Genomic DNA, 20,968 nt, shown 5'->3' with positions numbered 1-20,968 from the left:
AGGATTAAACAAGTCAAGCTTCCCAAATAACAGCATGATGCCAGAAATGCTTACCCCAACTCAAAGACTGTTGCGATCAAATTTCTTCAGGAGTGTGCTTTTCTCTCATCACCACTGAAATAACTCCACAGAGGTCGGTATCCTGTTACCAAGTCACCCTTCATTGAAGAAGCCTTGACACTGATCCAGCTCCCTCAGAGCCAGCTGTCAGAGTGAACAGGATGTTTGACACTCCATTTTTTTTTAATCCCCTCATTAATTCACCATTTATTTACATATGTACTGTACTGAGACACTAAAACCAAAGTTGTATCCTTAATCTGTAAAGGTACCTCAGTAAAGGTTCTTAGTCTAGCTGAGATCTTGTGCAAATTTAAGGGTTAGAGTCCAAAGCAAATCTAGTTCTGAGATCACTGAAATGGCCACACCTCCATTAGCCTTTAAGTACTTGTGGTACCTGAATACTAACTTTTATAACTTGTGCACTCGAAATCTGAGATCCCTGAGGCACGTCAAGCCTGCACTTGCATTCATTTAGATCATGGCTGATCTTATTGTGGTCTCAGTCCCACTTTTCTGTCTGTTCCACACAACCTTTGACTCCCTTGTTCAAACATTTTCATTTTTTGTATTAATGGAGCTAATCATTAGATAAATAATGCATCAGTCTTTATCAACAGTTTGCAAGTTTAAATCTTGCATCAAAGTGTACAATACAGTTTAAACTATATAGAAGCAGTGCTGACATCCATAAATGTTGCACTTAAGAGGAGTGGCACAACTGAGACCAGTTATGTAGATATTGCATTGAACATCCCAAAGCACTGCACTACTGGTGTCATAACTATTGGTCACTGCCCACTCCTGCAGGAAAAGAAATCCAACAATCATATGTCACAACAGAAACACACTATGGTTATTTATCCAAGCACCGTTTGTTGGATTTTACGACAGGTATGTGTATTTGACAAGTTATTTCCATTCAGAGTAATTAATTGTACATGAAATGCTTTGGGACATTTCTGAAATGTGATTACACATTATATAAATGCAAGACTATCCTTCATTCACTCATCCCTAGAGCTTTTCATTCTATTACATGATGCTTCTACACCACCAAAACAAATTAATCTGTCAGTTGTCTCACTGACTGCCTATTGTTTCTCCCTGCAAAAACAAGAGTGGTTACATTTCAGAAATAATTAATTGACTATGAATCACTTTGGGACATTGTGAGGATGTAAGTAGTATCATATAAATGCAAATTGTTTCTTTGCTATGAATGCTATTCTGGTCACTTATAAGAACCATATCCAAATAAAGTAATAATCCTTGGAGTCTTTGACTCTTTGGGTCAAAAATCAGGCTTGTACTATATCGACTAGTTTTAGTTTTATTCTTTTTAAAAAAATACTTAGTTTTCTCCTCAATTAAAAAAAGTTACCTATTGTTACAGTGTTCTGTTCATATCTCATTATGCAAAAACTAGGGGAGCGATGACATAGTGATATTGTCACTGGACTGGTAATCCAGAAACCCAAGTAACGTTCTTAGGACCCAAGTTGTGGAATTTGTATTTAAAAATAAAAATCTGGAATTAAAACTCTAATGGTCTTGATTGTCATTAAAAGCCATCTGGTTCACTAATGTCCTTGAGGAAAGGAAATCTGATGTCCTTTCCTAGTCTGGCCTACATGTGACTCCAGACCCACAACAATGTGGTTGACTCTCAACTGCCCTCTGGATAATTAGGGATGGGCAATGAATGCTGGTGCAGACAACGATGTCACAGCCTGTGAATGAATAAAAAAATTCATTTTGGCAAGGAAAACTGCTTTCCTAACCTGTTCTGGCCTACTTGGGACTCCAGACCTACAGCAATGTGGCAGCGTCTTTACTGTCCTCTAAAATGGCCTAGCAAAGCTTTCAGTTCAAGATCAATTAGGGATGGACAAGAAATTTTGGCCCGGTGACAGACACATACCATGAGTGAATTTAAAAAAATAAACATTTCATTGTTAATTTTGTTTGATCCCATATTTGTATTAAATGGGCCTCCACTAACAATCCATTAAACAAAATTGCCTGGGCTTTCATGGAATCAGGGAGATTCCTTGGACGGGTGCAAGTCACAGCCAGGACCAAAGACCCCGGCTTTCCAGTTTTCATGATCACCTTTTTAAGGATGCAGGTCCCTCATGGCCCACCTGGGAAGCTACCTCACTTGCTCACTGTGGCTCCTCATGCCAAGCCATGGCACTTTCATGCCCATTAATTCCCTATGGACTGCATAAAACTAATGACCTGACAGTCACAATAGGAGATGTAAAAAAGGCAGTCACAGAGTCATAAGAGATGTATAGCACAGACACAGACCCTTCGGTCCAACTTGTCTATGCCGACCATATATTCCAACCTAATCTAGTCCCATTTGCCAGCACTTGGCCCATATCCCCCTAAACCTTCCTATTCAGATACTCATCCAGATGCAGTCTTTTGTTGATCCTTTCAACTTTGAAGCAAAAACTCATTATACTAAAAGACCAATAAAAATGATGATCATTCACACCTTTTATCAAGAGGTGAAACGGTAAGCACTAAAATTATATCTTGTGCAGATAAACTTTGGGCAATTGACAATAGAACAGAGAATTGGAGCTGTTAATCAAGGAAACATTTCTCTGTGGCATAGATATTTCAATAATCAAATGGATCTCCCAGGGCTTAGGGCATGGAGAGACATTATTGACACGAATGGGGCATACAGAACATGTTTTTTTGTGGGGGTGGGGCAGGGAGCGAAATTGGAGGAATGCTGAAGACTGAAGGAATATTTTTTGTTTGCCTTTTGAAAAAAACTTCAACACCGTGCTGGTGCAACAGACTCCACACTGACTACAGAGATGGCCAGCACAATTCCTACAGTACTCTACCACCTTAAATGAAGATCACAACTTGCTGGTCACAGTCTCCCAGACTGAGCTTGTGGAAAACGCTGTGCTGACAAAACCTAGAGTGAATACCAAGTTTTACTTTTTTCATTATAACAGAGACAACGATACATACCAGTGAGACATTCATTTTAAAAACAATGAACTTTGGCAACAATCTGCTTTTTTTCCCAAATTTGACCACTTGACACTTACACAATTGACCACATCGCCTCCATCTCCCTGCTCCTCCTCTCCCTACCCCAATCCACCATCCTTCACCCCCATCCACCCATAAAACAGCATATCTTCTGATACTTTTTCACAAGGTTGATCCACAAAGCCTGGTATTTTCCCAACTCCCACAACCTGCCTCATGGATGAAAACTCAGGCCAACATTCCAGCTCTTATCTGTCAAGCTTTTGGCTCGGGTTCTAAATTGTGTCAATGCTGTTCTGGAAATATCTGTTAAGGCAAACCTGTCTACAAACACATGCTCCACCTCCTGGGAAATGGGCCAGATCATCATCAAGGACCTTTTCATGACAATTACCTTAAATCCATGCCCTTCTCTTTTGGAAACAAGGATATTAAACTTAAGTCCTTTGACTAAATTATATGCCAGAATGCAAAACTAGATCACCTACAGTGCTGCAAGCTTTACAAAATTAATCAGCAATACATAAAATATGCTTTAACTTGGATATAGAACTGACTAAAATGGTAGGACACAGAGGATGATGGTGTAGGGTTGCTCTTCAGAGTGGAGGCCCCTGTCCAGTGGTGTGCTACAAGGATCAATGCTGGGTCTGCTGCTTATTGTCATTTATATAAATTATTTGGATGTGAACATAGGAGGCATAGTTAGTAAGTTTGTCAGAGACAGTATAATTGGAGATGTAGCGGACAGCCAAGAAGGTTACCTCAGATTGCAAAGGATCTTGATTAGAAGGGACAATGTGCTGAGGAATGTCAGATGGAATTTAATTTAGATATCTGTGAGGTGCTGCATTTTGGAAAGACAAATCAGGGCAGGACTTGTACACATAGGTATTGGAGAATGTTGCTGAACAAAGAGATCTTTGACGGATGGTTCATAGTTCCTTGAAAGTGGAGTCACAGGTAGATAAGATAGTGAAGAAGGTGTTTGCTATACTTGTCTTTATTGGTCAGTGCATTGAGTATATTCAAGATGTTGATTAGGCCACTTTTGGAATATTGTGTGCAAATCTGGTGTCCCTCCTATAGGAAGGATGTTGTGAAACTTGAAAGGGTTAAGAAAAGATTTGCAAGGACGTTGCCAGGGTTGGAAGGTTTGAGCTAGTGGGAGAGGCTGAATAGGCTGGGGCTGTTAATTCCAGAGCATCAGAAGCTGAGGGGTGACATTACAGAAGTTATAAAATCATGAGCGGCATATAGAGGGTGAATAGCCAAAGTCTTTTCCCCAGTGTAAGGGAGTCCAAAAGTAGAGGGCATAGGTTTAATGTGAGAGAGGAAAGAGGTAAAAGGACCTAAGGGGCAACCTTTTCATGCAGAGGGTAGTGCATGTATAGAATGAGCTGTCAGAGGAAGTGATGGAGACTGGTACAATTACAACATTGAAAAGGCATCTGGATGGGTGTATGAATAGGAAGGGTTTAGAAAGATTTAGAAGGGTTTATGGGCCAAATGCTGGCAAATGACACAAGATTAATTTCAGATATCTGGTCGGCATGGACACGTTGGACCAAAAGGTCTGTTTCTATGTTGTACAGCTCTATGCCGAGGACTCTAGATGAATAAGCATTTATTTCGAATAAAGTCTTAAGTAAACAAGAGAAATATGCAAATTAAATCTAATACAGGGTGAAATGTTCCTCTTTAAATTTAGAAAAGGCTAATTTTTATGCCTCAGAAATTACAAAATGCAATCAAAATTATTTATTCAGCACATAAATTGGTGATAATATTAGAAATGTAACAGACATTTCTGGAATACATCAAAGTATACATACAAATGTATCCTTTTCCTATATTTCCTGGCAATTGTGTTTGTGTAGGAGAAAGTGAGGACTGCAGATGCTGGAGATCAGAGCTGAAAATGTGTTGCTGGAAAAGCGCAGCAGGTCAGGCAGCATCCAAGGAGCAGGAGAATCGATGTTTCCGGCATGAGCCCTTCTTCAGGATTCCTGAAGAAGGGCTCATGCCCAAAACGTCGATTCTCCTGCTCCTTGGATGCTGCCTGACCTACTGCGCTTTTCCAGCAACACATTTTCAATTGTGTTTGTGTAGGAAGGGTTGGAGGTGGAAACCTAATATTTTCATTGTACTTGCTTCATTTTCAAGTCAAGTTTTTAATATTTCTCTGTGTCCTCTTCTAATGGTTCAAATATAGCATAATTGAACAGTAAAGCATGCAAAAAAAAATGCAAGTGTACAGTTACGGCAAATTCAGATTCCCAAATTTCTCCTCTGGCTGATGAGATTCCTCAAATATCTTATTGAAAGCCTGGTTAGGATAGCAATACCAAAGATACATTATTAACCTGTAAATCCAAAAAACAATAGACTCCCTGAGAAGTATCTATGATGGCTGCCATTTACTTTTGCTGTCAGCAGCAATGATATCATTGGAGCTCAGTCATTTACACAATGAATTTCCTCTCATGGCAAGCATTTTCCACTTGAGGCAATCCCATAAATTAAGGAAGAGATTAAGATATGAAGCTTTGGTCTTAGTTTAATGGGTTTGCAAATTTCACTTCAAACATATTATGCATTAATGATCCAGATCTTGCACCATTTATAATAAACAGTTCTGAGCTTCTTTTCCAAACTGTTAATATTTATAAGCAGAACAGTGCACTTCCTTTGCAGTGGAAAACTTCCTGTGATCTATGCCAACTTTGGCTGGTTAAGTACCTTGTAGAAGAGATGGTTGATAGGAAACTTAATAGATGTGTCCAAAATCATTATCCATCTGGACCAAATTGATAGGGATAAACTTTTACCATTGGTCAAAGTTGACATCCAAAGGAGATGGATTTAAGATGATTGGTAAAAAAAACAGGAGGAATAACTTTTTAATGCAGCAAGTGATTAGAATCTGAAGTGCATTGTTCGTGAGTGTGGAGGTGGCAAATTCAATTGTGCTTTCTGAAAACGATTTGGATTATCTGAAGAGAAAAAAAAATAAAAGGTTACAGAGAAATGGTTCTAACTGGTAGCTCTTACTTACAGCCATGAAACACATCACAGGCTTAACGGCCTCCTTCTACACTGTATCCATTCTATGATAAAAATTGGTATGATGGCTGCGAAATTTCATTTCAATTAAGAGCAGTACATGTAATATTAGTTCTGCCACCTGCAGCTAAGTTCTAGAAGCAACTTACATGAAAGGGTCTCTTGGGATGAGATTGTAAAATTGATTTTGGGTTCAATCCCCAAACCAGTTAGGTTTGTAGCCACGATTTGGAAATTGTGGATTCACACTTGAACTGTGTGCTTTAGGGGTGGCACAGTAGCTCAGAGGTTAGCACTGCTGCCTCACAGTGCCAGGGACCTGGGATCAATTCTAGCCTTAGGTGACTATCTGTGTGGAGTTTTAACATTCTCCTCATGTCCGCATGGGTTTCCTCCGGGTGCTCCGGTTTCCTTCCACAGTCCAAAGATGTGTAGGTTAGGTGAATTGGTCATGCTAAATTGTCCGTAATGCTCAGGGTGAGATTGAGTGCAATGGTTACATGAAAATGTAGAGTATTAGGCTTGGGGAACAGGTCTAGATGGGATACTCTTCGAAGGGTCAGTGTGGACTTGTTGGGCCAAATGGCCGGTTCTCACACTGTAGGGATTCTATGATGATGATCTTGCAAATGAAATTCTATCTTTGGTTGCTCACTATATTGAATTAAAAACTATCAATGGTGATCAGTTTCCAGCTGACTAAAAGCAAAAATCCAAATTGTTGTTAATTATTTGAAAAGGGAAGCTTGAATTAAATTAATAAAATTACAATAGATGATTTACCAAGAGTGAAAATATTAAATCACTGAAGAAATTGAAATGAAATAATGCAAAATGGTGAAAAGCCACATTAAACAGGACAAACTGCTAATTCCCCTCCTTTTAAAAAACCCATCATTCTTATTGATTGCTCACAAACATGCAGTCTCTCCATACGCCATCCATTATGCAAAGTACTCACGCATTTCTGCAAACAACTGTCTTCTTTCTGCCATGGTATTTTCTTTTCTACCACGCTCTTCAATCATTCTAAAAGGACACAAACCAAAACAAAGGAAGAAGCAGTCATCACTTTCTATTTCCAGATACATTTTTACAGAAGATAGGATGTTTTTCTAGCATATTCGAGACCATATTTAAGCTGTAACAAAGAAACATTGCACTAAAATATTTATTGATTTTTGAAATTCAAACACCTTCAGTAAAATATCCTTACAATATACTTGGCAATATAGGCAAAGCAGTGACACAGCCAGTTAATGCTTCAAAGTGCTGTTTCATTGAATGGTAGAATGTAGACTTGAAACAATGATTCCCTGCAAATCAATTTAATGAAAATCAGCAACTTTAGCAAGATGCTTCTTCAGGAAAAAAAAAGGAAGAACAAAATAGTAATTAAAAAATTACAAGACATTCTACCCAACTTTTGTGCACCTCCGATTACCAACAGCAAACACAGACAGAGCCCATTTGACATAAAATATTCATTCCATGAATGAGTTAAGATACAATAGATTAAAATCACATGATAATTACAGACATTTAAGCTCATTTGAACAATTTTGTTTCATTCATCTAGACAGATTCTGATGACCCCCACCACAGCATCTAATGGTTTATTTTTTGGCAAATCCTTTGGCGCGCTACGCTGGAGATTCCACATGGTCCTGTAACTCCCACTTATGAGGAATAATGACTGCTTGGCCAATTGGAAAATCTAGTCCATCATTTCCAGGATCATATTTGAATCAATTTCCAGGGTTTACCTTGAGCAATCTATCATCCCTCCATCAATACCTTTGAACTTAACTAATAACTGGTTTGGAATATTATCAAAAGCCTTTTGATGCTGAGATAAATCCTATTCTGGAGTTTACAATGGTCTATTTGGATTTTCACTTCCTCAAATAAAGATTTCCCTTTTCAGCCCATGTATACTGAATTATTTACTTATTTTAATTCTCTTCCATTTTCTCATAGCAATTGCTGTTGTTAGTTAGATTATCTGAAAAGGTAAATGATTCTTAGTTTAACTTGCTCAGTTCTGTTAACAGTGATGAAATCCGACATGCACGGGCAGTGCTGAAAGGCCTGTTTCTGTACCATATATCTAAATGTGACTATCCAATTTTAAAAATGGGATGAAAGAGTTGCCATTGCTTATGTCTGTTGTGTCACTGTTTTAACACTGAAACAGACTAAATTGTGCACAATCTTCTGATACTTTCCACAGTCTATTGGCCCCCTGCAATGAAGGTCACTGCCTCACAAAACTAACTCACAAATCAGTCTTTTCTTTGACTAGCAAATCTACAGGGGTAGCGTGTCAAGATAGAAATGTAATTTAGAACTGAGATGTGGAGAAATGTCTTCCCAAAGAAGGTGTTGAAGCTTGGAATTCTCTGCCCCAGAGGGTTATGTTAAAACATCATTTAATATATTTAAATGCTGAGATCGACAGAATTTTGATCTCTCAAAAGGATATATGAGAAGGTGGAGTTGAAGTGTAATTGAAGCAGAAGATGGTTGTACGGAATAGCAGAGCATGCTCAAATAGGAATATGGGGGCTGTTGCATCTACTTATTTTTAATTTCACTTAGCAATTTTGAACAGTCTGCTCCATTCGATGTTGGTCATCTTCCCCTCCTTTTGTTTGTTCACAGGAACCCAACTCTCCCACATTTTGCAAAACAAATTGGTGCTGATTTATTCTGACATTTAAATCATTATACAAACCGTCAACCCTCTCCACCCTCATCAGTTCCATTAGAAATAAGAAAGCAAGTTGCAGCAGAGGAATACGAAAACAGAAATTTAAACAGAAATATCTATATATCTTCAGTTCTTTGGTGAACTTTCCTCAATTTTTTTATGGTTCCACATGGAATACTCCAAATCTTTAAGCGCTTGGATGGGGAGGGATAAACTGGCTCAACTTCTTTATTCATCCAACTTCCCAATTGATTGCAACAATTTAAAAATGGATCCCTCCCCTTGCGAATACCTTTCTCACAGACCCATAAGAACATACGTGTTAAAAGGAACTGATTTAACGAGGTTTTGTGATAACAAAGAATAAGTTCATTCATTATTAAATGCAGAAAAGTTGAATAACATAATACACATACACACAGAATAAGAGGCAAGTCCAAAAATATAAAGGTTTAGAAAAAAAGATTTTTTTGAATTATTCACAAAGAGTGGATAGTTGAATGTGGCAGTATTTGCAGCGTAGATTACAGGTAGAATTCATGTTGGAATTCGTCAGTTGATTTCAATATTCTTAGTTTTGGTGATTGGTTGAGATCCTGTTTCCTGCTCTGATTCCTTTCAACTGTAACTGATTTCCAGCATTCAGGCTGAGACAGAGGCCTTTGGTTATCCTGTTCCATTTTGTCTGGTTTGCCAGGTAGCTGATTTCTACCAGTCAGGGTGAGAGACTCCCTTTACCTAAAATATATGATGACTAGGTCTTTGACTGTGACCTTTGCAAAACACAAACAAACGCTCAAATCCATGCTGGTGTACATCAATATCTTAACCTCTTCAGTCACAATTCTGGCTTTTTAACCCCTGTACTTGAGCATGTTTTAAATAGAAAAACAGAAAATATGTTAGCAATTTGGGACAAAATCCATAGGGCATAGTGTGCTAATGCGTAGAAGGTCATCAGCCTCTCGTTATCTTTGTAGGCACAAGCAATCACAATCCAGTCCATTTTGATTTGCGTCTTCCCCCTTTGAAAGATTTTTATTTGAATTTCATCCACATGGGTCACTGTTCCTTGTTCCATACTGGACTTAAAAATTGACCTCATGTAAAAATCAATCCCCTACGTTTTGCCAAAATGTCTGGAATCTTCCATATATCCTGTGCAAAAGTCAACCCTAGCTCTTCACAGAAAACAGATCTGCATTTATGAGTCAAGGTATTATCCTGTACATAAATGTTACAATGAGGAAATTTTTTTTTGTGCTATTATATTTTGATGTACAATTTATTCCAACATTAAGCTACGGATTTCTTAAGTTCATTATCGAACAAGCACTATAATTAGTATTATGTTTCTATTTCACTTTTTGTATATATAAATAAAAGCTTACTAATTCATTTTTGTTTCTATTGTCTTTGTTCGGTAATTACTGTAATTCGTTGTGTTTTATTTTCTTTATATATTAAGAGATCAATTCTGTTTTTGCTAATAATATGGTATTTTGGAGTATAGCAAGAATTTCAGCCCCTCAAAAGTAATATCCTTGTAATAGTCGACCCCATAAATGTAACCTTAAAAAAGTCCAAAAGTACAACTTCTCCAGAATATATACTGTCATTTCCATTCAAAGTCCTTTTTAGCTGTATCAGCCACCTTTTAAAAAACACTTTTGGAATTCCAAGTTAAAAAACATTGCCCATAGTATTTGAAATAACTCCACAGAGGTCAGTATCCTGTCACCAAGTTCACCCTCTATTTATAGGTGCACAGTACATGCACTCTGACCAGCCAGTTCAGAGCTCGTCCTTAGTGAGCGGAATCTCTGAGATTTTTATTTACCTGTATATCTATCTGCCAGAATTTTCTGACTGGCCCAGGCTAATAACCCAATCAATAAGGGGACTCATACTCAATGAGATCCACTTGGCCAATTGCGTTCCAATCACCACAGTACTTCAGGGTTCTAACCCATGATTGTGACTACTTGACAAGAGTATTTTGGAGCATAATTGAAAGAAGTCTGCAATGAGAACATGGAACAGCAGCAAAAAGGGCATAAATGCCTGCTTCAATGGATGAGCTTACAAAAGACAACTGTATGCCACTGTTCAGTGCACCTGATTACTTATTCATGAGCAATGCCCAACAATGTTGAATAGTAGGGGTAGGTTATGGACCAGTCCTGACCCCCTCAAAATATTTAAGGTGGTAGCTTAGATTCAACTTTTCCTTATTTAAATGGCAAATTGTGTTCCAGATATAATACAACTAGTCAAACTACTTGACAACCAAAGAAAGAAGAACTTAGAATAACTAAAATATTGGAAATGTTAACTAAATGATAGATAAAGTAACTATTACTAATTAACTGTTCCAATATATTAACATCCCATAAATACACTTCTTGGCAAAAAGGCAAATTCAGACACAGATTTTCACTTGCAGTTCTCCAATCCAGGAGGAAAAAACGTCAAAAGAAAATTCTGAGAGAGTAGCAGCAAGGAGACATTTATTGTAGCTTCCAACTCTGTTGAGATCAAAACAAAATATAGAAATTCTGAGATGGCCACACCCATTCAAGCTGTTTAAAAAAAACAAGGCTTCCCAAGTTGTTTACTCAAGTGGTTTTTACTTGCCAGCTCCTTACCTCTCTTTCAAACTCTCTCTTAAAAGGAATTGGGAAAAAATAACCTGGATGTAGATTTGTTCGCTGAGTGGAAGGTTTGTTTTCAGATGTTTCATCAACACACTAGGTAACATCATCAGTGAGCCTCTGGATAAAGCACTGGTGGAATGGCCCGCTTTCTATTTACGTGCTTAGGTTTCCTTGGGTTGGTGATGTCATTTCCTGTGGTGACATTTTCTCAGTGGGTGGTAAATGGGATGTAAGTCAACATATTTGTTGATAAAGTTCCAGTTGGAATGCCATGCTTCTAGGAATTCTCATGCATATCACTGTTTGGCTTGTCCTAGGATGGATGTGTTGACCCAGTCATTGAGGTGTATAGCATGGAAACCGACCCTTCGGTCCAACTTGTCCTTGCCGACCAGATATCCCAACCCAATTTAGTCCCACCTACCAGCGCCTGGCCCATATCCCTCCAAACCCTTCATATTCTATACCCACCCAGAGGCCTTTTAAATGTTGCACTTGTACTAGCCTCCACTGCTTCCTCTGGTAGCTCATTCCATACATGTACCACCCTCTGCGTGAAAAGGTTGCCCTTTAGATCTCTTTTATATCTTTCCACTCTCTCACTAAACCTGTGCCCTATAGGTCTCCACTCCCCCACCCCAGGGAAAAAAAATGCCTATTTATCCTATCCATGCCCCTCATGATTTTATAAACCTATACAAGGTCACCACCCCTCAGCCTCTGACGCTCCAGGGAAAACAGCCCTAACCTATTTAACCTTTACCTACAGCTCAAATCCTCCAACCCTGGCAACATCCTTGTAAATCTTTACTGAACCCTTTCAAGTTTCACAACATCTTTCTGATAGGAAGAAGACCAGAATTGCACGCAATATTCCAACAGTGGCCTAACCTAGGTCCTGTACAGTCGCAACTTGACCTCCCAACTCTTATACTCAATATTCTGACCAATAAAGGAAAGCATACCAAACACCTTCTTCACTATCCTATCTACCTGCAACTCCACTTTCAAGGAGCTATGAACCTGCACTCCAAAGAGGTGTGTCTTTGTTGAGCGACACTCTCGAAGACCTTACCATTAAAATGTATAAGTCTTGCTAAGATTTGCTTTCCCAAAATGCAGCATCTCACACTTATCTAAATTAAACTTCAGCTGCCACTCCTCAGCCTAATGGCCCATCTGATCAAGATCCCATTGTAATCTGAGGTAACCTTCTTTGCTGTCCACTATACCTCCAATTTTGGTGTCATTTGCAAACTTACTAACTATACCTCTTATGTTCACATACAAATCATTTATATAAATGATGAAAAGTAGTTAACCCAGCACCGATCCTTGTCGAAGTGGTGTCCTTCTTCATCTGTATGTAAGGATACTAATGAGAGTGGGTCATGTCTTTTTGTGGCTAGTTGATGTTCATGTATTCTGGTGGCTAGTTTTCTACCTGTTTGTCCAATGTAGTGTCTGTTACAGTTCTTGCAAGGTATTTTGTAAATGACATTAGATTTGATTATTGCCTGTATAGGGTCTTTCAAGTTCATTAGCTGATGTTTTAGTGTGTTGGTGAGTTTGTGGGCTACCATGATGCCAAGAGATTTGAGGAGTCTGGCAGTCATTTCCAAGATGTCTTTGATGTAGGGGAGAGTGGCTAGGGTTTCTGGATGTGTTTTATCTGCTTGTTGGGGTTTGTTGCTGAGAAATTGGCGGACTGTGTTCATTGGGTACTCATTCTTTTCGAATACACTATATAGTTGATTTTCCTCTGCTTTGCATAGTTCCTTTGTGCTACAGTGTGTGGTGGGACTGGGACAACACATCCATCCTAGGATAAGTCAAACAGAGGCATGCACGAGAATTACGAAATGGATGGCATCCCAACCGGAACTCTATCAGCAAACACATTGACTTGGATTCAATTTACCATCCCTGGAGAAAACAGGAACTGACATCGCCAACCCAAGGAAACCTAAACACATAAATAGAAAGAGGGCCATGCCACCAGCACTTCATCCGGAGGCTCATGATGATATTACCTAGTATGGTGTCAAAATGTCTGAAAACGAACCTTCCAGCTCAGCAAGCAAACCGACATCCAGAACCTCAACCAGAGCTACAAATCTTCTCAAAACTAGCTAACAAAATAACCTCTTAAAAAGCACAGCATCGTCACAGGTTCACAACCAACTTACATGGAACTATTGCAAAGGTCTTGTACACAATGCAGTCATGAAGTATGTTGACTCCACTATGTTCAATATATGGGGCCTTATTTTGAAAGGTTTTGGTAAAAGACTTGATAGCTTTAATGGAAGCCGAAACTCCTATTATCGGTGCTGGGTTCCAATATTAGGCCAGTAGTTTCAATATTTGTAAGAAAAAAAAAAGAAAAGCTTGGGGAGGGATTTCTAAAGTGCCACATTCAGCCTGGAATCAGCAAACAGAATACTGGGCCAATGCGTAATTTCTTGTTATGCGCAACCTGCCTTGGACATTCAGATGTCCAATGTTAACCAGAGCCCTCACATTTTTCTACTCTGAAAATTCAGAAGTCTCTGCTGGGATAATAAAAGCAGGTTGAGAGATTAACCCAAAATCCAAAACTGACAGACTGACACTAACATTTAACTTCTGAAATCCAGGATGAGATAATTGCCTAAAGCAGCAAAAATGCTGGTTTGTTCACCCTATAGCATTACTCTGCATTAAAAGTGAAACAATTATATGAAGGCAAATAGTGGCCAATTTTAAAACACAATGTTATAGCAGAATAGAGAAAGCTTTGCTTTTCATCAGAAAATATATATTTTTTAATCGGATTTACAAAGAAAAAGCAGAATAAATATTCATTCCCAATCATTGACATTCTTCCACTATAATTTAAGAAATGTACTCAGCCCTCCCAAATATTAACAGAAAGCCACAGTTCCCATTTAGTAATGAATTTGCTTCATGCATTTGATTATACACCTAAAGGTATTCCACATTTAAAGAAGTCCTCTGTAGCTTTTTACAATTGAACTCAGTTTTAATTTTTAGGTCTTTTCTTTCCCTTTAAAATCAAAGTCTCTAGTTTGCAAGATCTTTAAGTGTTTCCAAATTTGCACAAGGTCTCGCTTTTGCACACATGCTCGGCCCTGTGGCTAGTGTTTACACCGAAGTGACTGATGATTTTCCTGCCCAACTGAAAAGAGAATCATTGAAGAAGATGGCTATTCTTGAAAGTTTCAGTGTTGATGAAATGGAGCTCCTCTGGAAATATATTCCTGAGAGAATACATATTTCACTAGAGGTCAAGATGGTACCAGAATTTAAAGGAACTGAAGATTGCCTAACTATTTTGCTTGGTGGGGATGCCACAGGAGATTTTAAGTTTAAGCCTTAGTGTACCAGTCAAAAATACCATAATCATTGAGGGATTCTCCAAAGAAAGTTTGGATGACAGAGGCACTCTTTCAGGAATGGTTCTCTCTGTATGTTACCCCTAACTACAGCATTATCATGCCTGAGAAAAGTATTGCCTTCAAAATATTGTTCCTGTTGGAAAATTGCCTAAGTCTTCTCATCAGCCTTGAAGACATCTCTGAAAATATTAAAAGATCTTTCTCCTGCCAGCCAATACAATTTCATTGATACAGTCATTGGATGAGGAAGTAACACCAAAATGCACTGCATTGAAGCTCTAAAATCACCCAAAGCCACCTCTACTGAAACGTTTTAGGAGTGTCAAAATATTACCGAAGATGTAGCAACCCATGATGACAGCTCACATAGTAAAAGGATTCAGCAACCAATGTAGAGAGAACACCTGTTCATATGTGGCAGAGTTTGCAGATTGCATATCAGACTTATCAGTCATCTCAGAATCCATAAACTGAAGTAGAAGCAAGTCATCCTTAAGAGACACCATTGAGTACTGTCTCACTTGACTTTATGCAGTATTTCTGTTAAATTCAATGACTTATTTCGCTTTCTAAATTATTTCATTTAGGATTGTACAGTGTAGCACATTTATGGCACAGTATTTCAACTTCTAGATTTTTTTGACTGGATAAACCAATATCCTCAGGAATCTAGTTCTAGCATTGATTCTTACAGAAAACCAGGAACACATACCTGACTTTAAGCGGGAACATTTTGTACTAAGTAGGAATTAGCTGTGGTAGAATGCAGCTAATAATAATTAATACTGCGTATCAACAAGGTTACATTACATATTCTTGAGAATAAAAATGATCTTTCATATTAATATGAAAAAGGCCCAAAGTAAATCAGCAACTGTGCTAAATATTCTTTTCCACTCAAGGCCTCAGCTGGATTGCAGTGTCAAATTTTGGAACCTGCTGCTCAGGAGTGATGTTAAGACTCTGGAGATATAATGTAGAGGATATTTACGAGAATGGAAAAGGGATGGTGGACTTCTGTAATGGGTATTGACTACAGAAGCTGTGATTATACACCTTTAAAGAAATTTAAGAGATTTGATATAGATGTTTAAAACGACTAAGTCTTTGGATAGTGTAAGTGCTGTACAGGAGGATTAGTACCAAATGAGACATAGGATAGATGGCAACATGAAACAGAGGGGAGTTGACAATTTTAGTGCACAGTGAGTTGGAATGGTCTAGAATACATTGCCTGAAAATGCCGTTGGAAAGATATTAAATAGTAACTTGCAAAAATAAATCTGATATATTAAAGGAGACATTTGCTGAGTTATGGGAAAGATCCAAGGACCGGGATTGGAAAGCTCTTTCAAAGAGTTAGCATTGGTATAATGAGCAGAATATGCTGGAAAAAAATAAAATCAGGTATACTGTTTAATGGGCTGCAAACTGACAATGAGCCTCCTATTCATGAAGACTCATTTTAAAACTTAATGTTTTACTTTATCTTAACTCATTTGCTGCCAGGTTTGTACATATTAATTATTAAGTCTGTGATTATATTTGTGTTGTATCTGTATCATGTAAGGATCTATATTGTATTGTAAACAGACTGTACCAGAATATGCAAGTTTATTATCCAAGTTCTAAAAATATACTAATGTCCTTTAAAATATAATGGTGTTGATGGACTTTTGGTTCTAATGTTCTGATCCTGTAATCCTCTGAAAAAAATCCCTTTATTAGTTTTGGCTTATCCTACCTAATCCTATCTGCCGACACTTTGTTTTCTTAAACCAATATCCGGATTCCTTTAGGCCTTCAATATTGACACTGTCTGATGATATGAACAGATAAGCAAAGTCTTCCACTCTAAACGGTGGTTTTCTGAATATCGTGACTGATCATGATTCTCCGAGGAGTCACGTTCATTTGTGATACTCATATAGTTTGCTGCTATTTCACGAACAGTGTTTAGAATCTGATCAAACTATACATTCTCAAATATTCTGAGGTCTGGATACAGCAGAAGCAATGGGCCTTGACAACTTTCTGGCAATAGCACTAAAGATGAGTTTCAGAACTAGCTTCATTTCTAGCCACACATCTACCCAGAAATATGGAAAACTGCACAGGTAGGTCTAGTCCACAAAATAAGAAGGGCGAATCCAACCTGGTCAATTACCGCCCCACCAGTCTGCTCTTGATCATCAGCTAAGTAATGGACGGCTCATCAACAATGTTATTAAGAAGCACTTGCTCAGTGGTTAGCACTGCTGCCTCACAGCACCAGGGTCCCAGGTTTGATCCCAGCCTTGGGCGACTGTGTGTGTGGAGTTTGCACATTCTCCCCGTGTCTGCATGGGTTTCCTCGGGATGCTCCAGTTTCCTCCCACAGTCCAAAGATGTGCAAGTCAGGTGAATTGACCATGCTAAGTTTCCCATAGTATTAGGTGCATTAGTCAGAGGGGAAATGGGTCTGGGTGGGTTACTCTTCGGAGGGTTGGTGTGGACTGGTTGGGCCGAAGGGCCTATTTCCACACTGGAGGAATCTAATCTAAATCACCTCGCCCCTAGGATATCACTTAAGGTCCAACTTATCCATGCCGAACGGATATCCTAAATTAATCTAGTCCCATTTGCCAGCACTTGGGCCATATCCTGCTAAGCACTTCCTATTCACGTACCCATCCAAATGCATGTTAAATGTTCACACTTCCACCAGCCTCCACCACTTCCTCTGGCAGCTCATTCTATTCACACACCACCTTCTGCATGAAAAAAAAATCACCTTTTTAAATCTTTCCCCTCTCACCTTAACCCAATGTCCACTAGTTTTGGACTCACCTCACCCCAGGGAAAAGACCTTGTTAATTTACTCTATCCATCCTCCTCATGATTTTATAAACGTCTACAAGATCACCCCTTAACCTTTGAAGCTCTAGGGAAAATAGCCCCAGCCTATTCAGCCTTTCCTTATAGCTCAAAACTTCCATCCTTGGCAACATTCTTGTAAATCTTTTCTGAACGTGTTCAAGTTTCACATATCCTTCCCATAGCAGAGAAATCGGAACTGAACGCAATGTCCAAAAGTGGCCTAACCAATGTTGCTGCTGTTCAGGACATAACTTGCCAGCTCTTATACTAAATGCTCTGACCAATAAAGGCAACTGTGCCAATGCCTTCTTCACTACACGCTCTACTTCTGACTCTTCCTTCAAGGAAATATGAACCTGCATATTTCCCAAGGTCTCTTTGTTTGACAACACTCCCACAGACTATACTACAAAGTGTATAAGTCCTGCCGTCAATTGCCTTACCAAAATGCAACACCTCACTCTTGTGTAAATTCAACTCCACCTGCCATCCTTCAGCCCACTGGCCCATCTGATCAAGGTCCCATTGTACGCTGGCATAACCTTCTTCACTGTCCACTAAACCACCAATTTTGGTATCATCTGCAAATGTACTAACCGTAGCTCCTATGTTCACATCAAAATAATTTATATAAATGACAAAAAGCAGAGGGCTCAGCACCGATCTTTGCGGCACACCACTGGCCACAGGCCTCAAGTCTGAGAAACAACCCTCCACCATAACCCTCTGTCTCCTAATTTCAAGGCAATGTATCAAAACTCAATGAAAATCTGAGCTGAGAGGCTCAATGACAGGATATAAACATTTTAAGAAGAATTGGTTGGCCCATGGATTATGGAAGGTATCTACAATTTCCTATTCTACATTGATTTCCAGCTCCCTTGCCAGAACTCTGATCACTGCCTCCAACTTTTCCAGCTTTAACATACATAAAACTGTCAGTGACAGATTCCACAGCAAGGGAGCAGGTGGGGGAGATGGTGGTAAGGGTGGGGTTCACGAGTGATATGTGTAAGGAGAGTCAGTGATAAAGGCAGGACTATGGCTCTCAGCAGAGCTCTTCCTCTGGTTTCTGGTTCATTGATCAGGTAATAAATGCTTTTGAATAAGGAAGCCTACCACACACTGGGAGCTCACAAGCTGTACTGCACCCATTTGTTTGTCCTTTTACCCAGATAGCCACGACTAGGTTAATACCAGGAAGACCTGGAGAAGAGCTAAAATGACAATTGGTGGTGGGGCAAGACTGGGGTGGAATTGAGATGGTGTGAGATCTTCACATACCGACATTCTGCTGGAGCAACGTCCTCCCTACCACTAAACTATTCACAGGCATTCTGTCTAATCATTCTAATTTTGTCTTGAATTAATTCTCTAATGGTATGCCCAGTCATCTGTTGTAGACAATGATGGGCTGAACAGCCTCTTTCTGTGCTGTAGCTTTTCAATGGTTCTATGCCAAGTAATTCTTTTCAAAAACTGCATAAATCTTTCCTTGCAATCAGTTTTCACTTCCTGCCTGGGTTGTTTGCTGGAGATTAACAAAGTTTGTTCTGAGGAATAGATATTCTGAATGCCATATTTAAAAATGAAGTGTATTTGTGTCTGTTGTATTGTGCACAACATATAAAATCTCTCAAAACATACCTGAGCAGAATTCTGTCTACAAGCTGCACTCTCATAGTTTAACAAACATGGTACATTAGTAAAACTTCTACCACTTGCCAACATAATGGAATGTTGGCACAGAAGTCACACAAAGAAGAACTCCCTGTGAATTCTTTATATGGTATTCATATCACTTCTCAAAACAAACTCTACTGAATACGATAAGTTCAGATGTGGAATGTACTTTTGAATGTTCAAATGTTCTTGTTGTTAAAGTAACTTCATGTCGATGTATATTGAAAAGAGAAAATGAATAGCCAGATGAATGCAACTTTTGGATAAATGGATGTAGGATTCAGTACGGCTACCTTTATAATGAGGGCCCTATTACAAAAAGACAGAACATAAAAGGTACACTTAAACTGATTTCAAAAAGCACAGCTATTGTACTATGAGATAAGTAGACAAGACATTCCCCCCCCCTTTTTAATAAACAAATCAAACTTTATTTGACATTAGCAGAGTTTGCCAGGTGCAAGGTCTTAATGGACTGAATCACATATTTTTTTGTTGCATATCAAGGACGTGGAGTGTCCGAAGATTGAAAGGGCTTCTGCTCTGCAGTATTCAGCTGCTGCATGATCGAAGTATATATGGTTTCCTAGCAGGTGTCATTGGATTGTGCTACTGACCCTCTACTCCACTCAACTATTAGGTGACAGGCGCCTGGTATCAAAGGATGAGTGATTCTGCAACTTAGATTAAGTTGATGCAGATAGACCATAAGGCAGATTGGAGGGAATCTCCAGATTTGCTATGGTTTCCTGCAAATGCTGCACTACTATGTCCTGTAAAGGGTAAACCCTAGAGTCAAGTACTAAGACAGAAGTCATGATTTGGAGTTGCCGATGTTGTACTGGGGTGTACAAAGTTAAAAATCACACAACACTAGGTTATAGTCCAACAGGTTTAATTGGAAGCACACTAGCTTTCGGAGCGCGGCTCCTTCATCAGGTGGTTGTGGAGTGGTACAGAGACAGATGAAAAGTCAAGATACCAAAGAAGATCAGATTCCAGTAATCCAGCCAAATGAAAAAGCTTCACAACAAGGCAGGTTGAATACTTCTGTACAGCTGTCGCTCAATCTGGAGCCTTAACTTTCTCCTACTATTGTACACAGTAATTTTACCTTGCAGAAGAATCACAACCACAAGTCGGGAGGGAGCTTCCCTGGAAGTCCTCAACATTGACTCTGGACCCCATGAAGTCTCATGGTTTCAGGTGAAATAAAGGCAAGGAAACTCCCTGCTGATGACCACATACTGTCTTCCCTCGGCTGATGAATCAGTACTGCTCCATGTTGAAGAACACTTAGAGGAAGCACTGAGGGTGGTAAGGACACAAAATGTACTCTGGGTGGGGGATCTCAATGTCCACCAAGAGTGGCTGGACAGCAGTACTATTGACTGAACTGGCCAGGTCTTAAAAGACACAGCTGCTAGACTGGGTCTGCGGCAGGTGGTGAGGGAACTAACAAGAAGGAAAAACATACCTGACCTCAGCCTCACCAATCT

At 39.1% G+C, this 20,968-nt stretch overlaps 1 protein-coding gene across 1 annotated transcript in view; it reads right to left on the bottom strand.

Moving 5' to 3' along the window:
* dtna (dystrobrevin, alpha) overlaps positions 1-20,968 on the bottom strand; it is a 198,586-nt gene that overhangs the window by 158,574 nt on the left and 19,044 nt on the right. Inside the window, exon 2 of the mRNA XM_043689334.1 lies at positions 7,118-7,185. Coding sequence (XP_043545269.1) covers positions 7,118-7,185 — 68 coding nt within the window. The remainder of the gene's footprint in view (positions 1-7,117; positions 7,186-20,968) is intronic.

This window comes from Chiloscyllium plagiosum, chromosome 4 (assembly GCF_004010195.1).
Source record: "Chiloscyllium plagiosum isolate BGI_BamShark_2017 chromosome 4, ASM401019v2, whole genome shotgun sequence".
Lineage (NCBI taxonomy): Eukaryota > Metazoa > Chordata > Chondrichthyes > Orectolobiformes > Hemiscylliidae > Chiloscyllium > Chiloscyllium plagiosum.
This window is presented reverse-complemented; position numbering and strand designations above follow the sequence as displayed.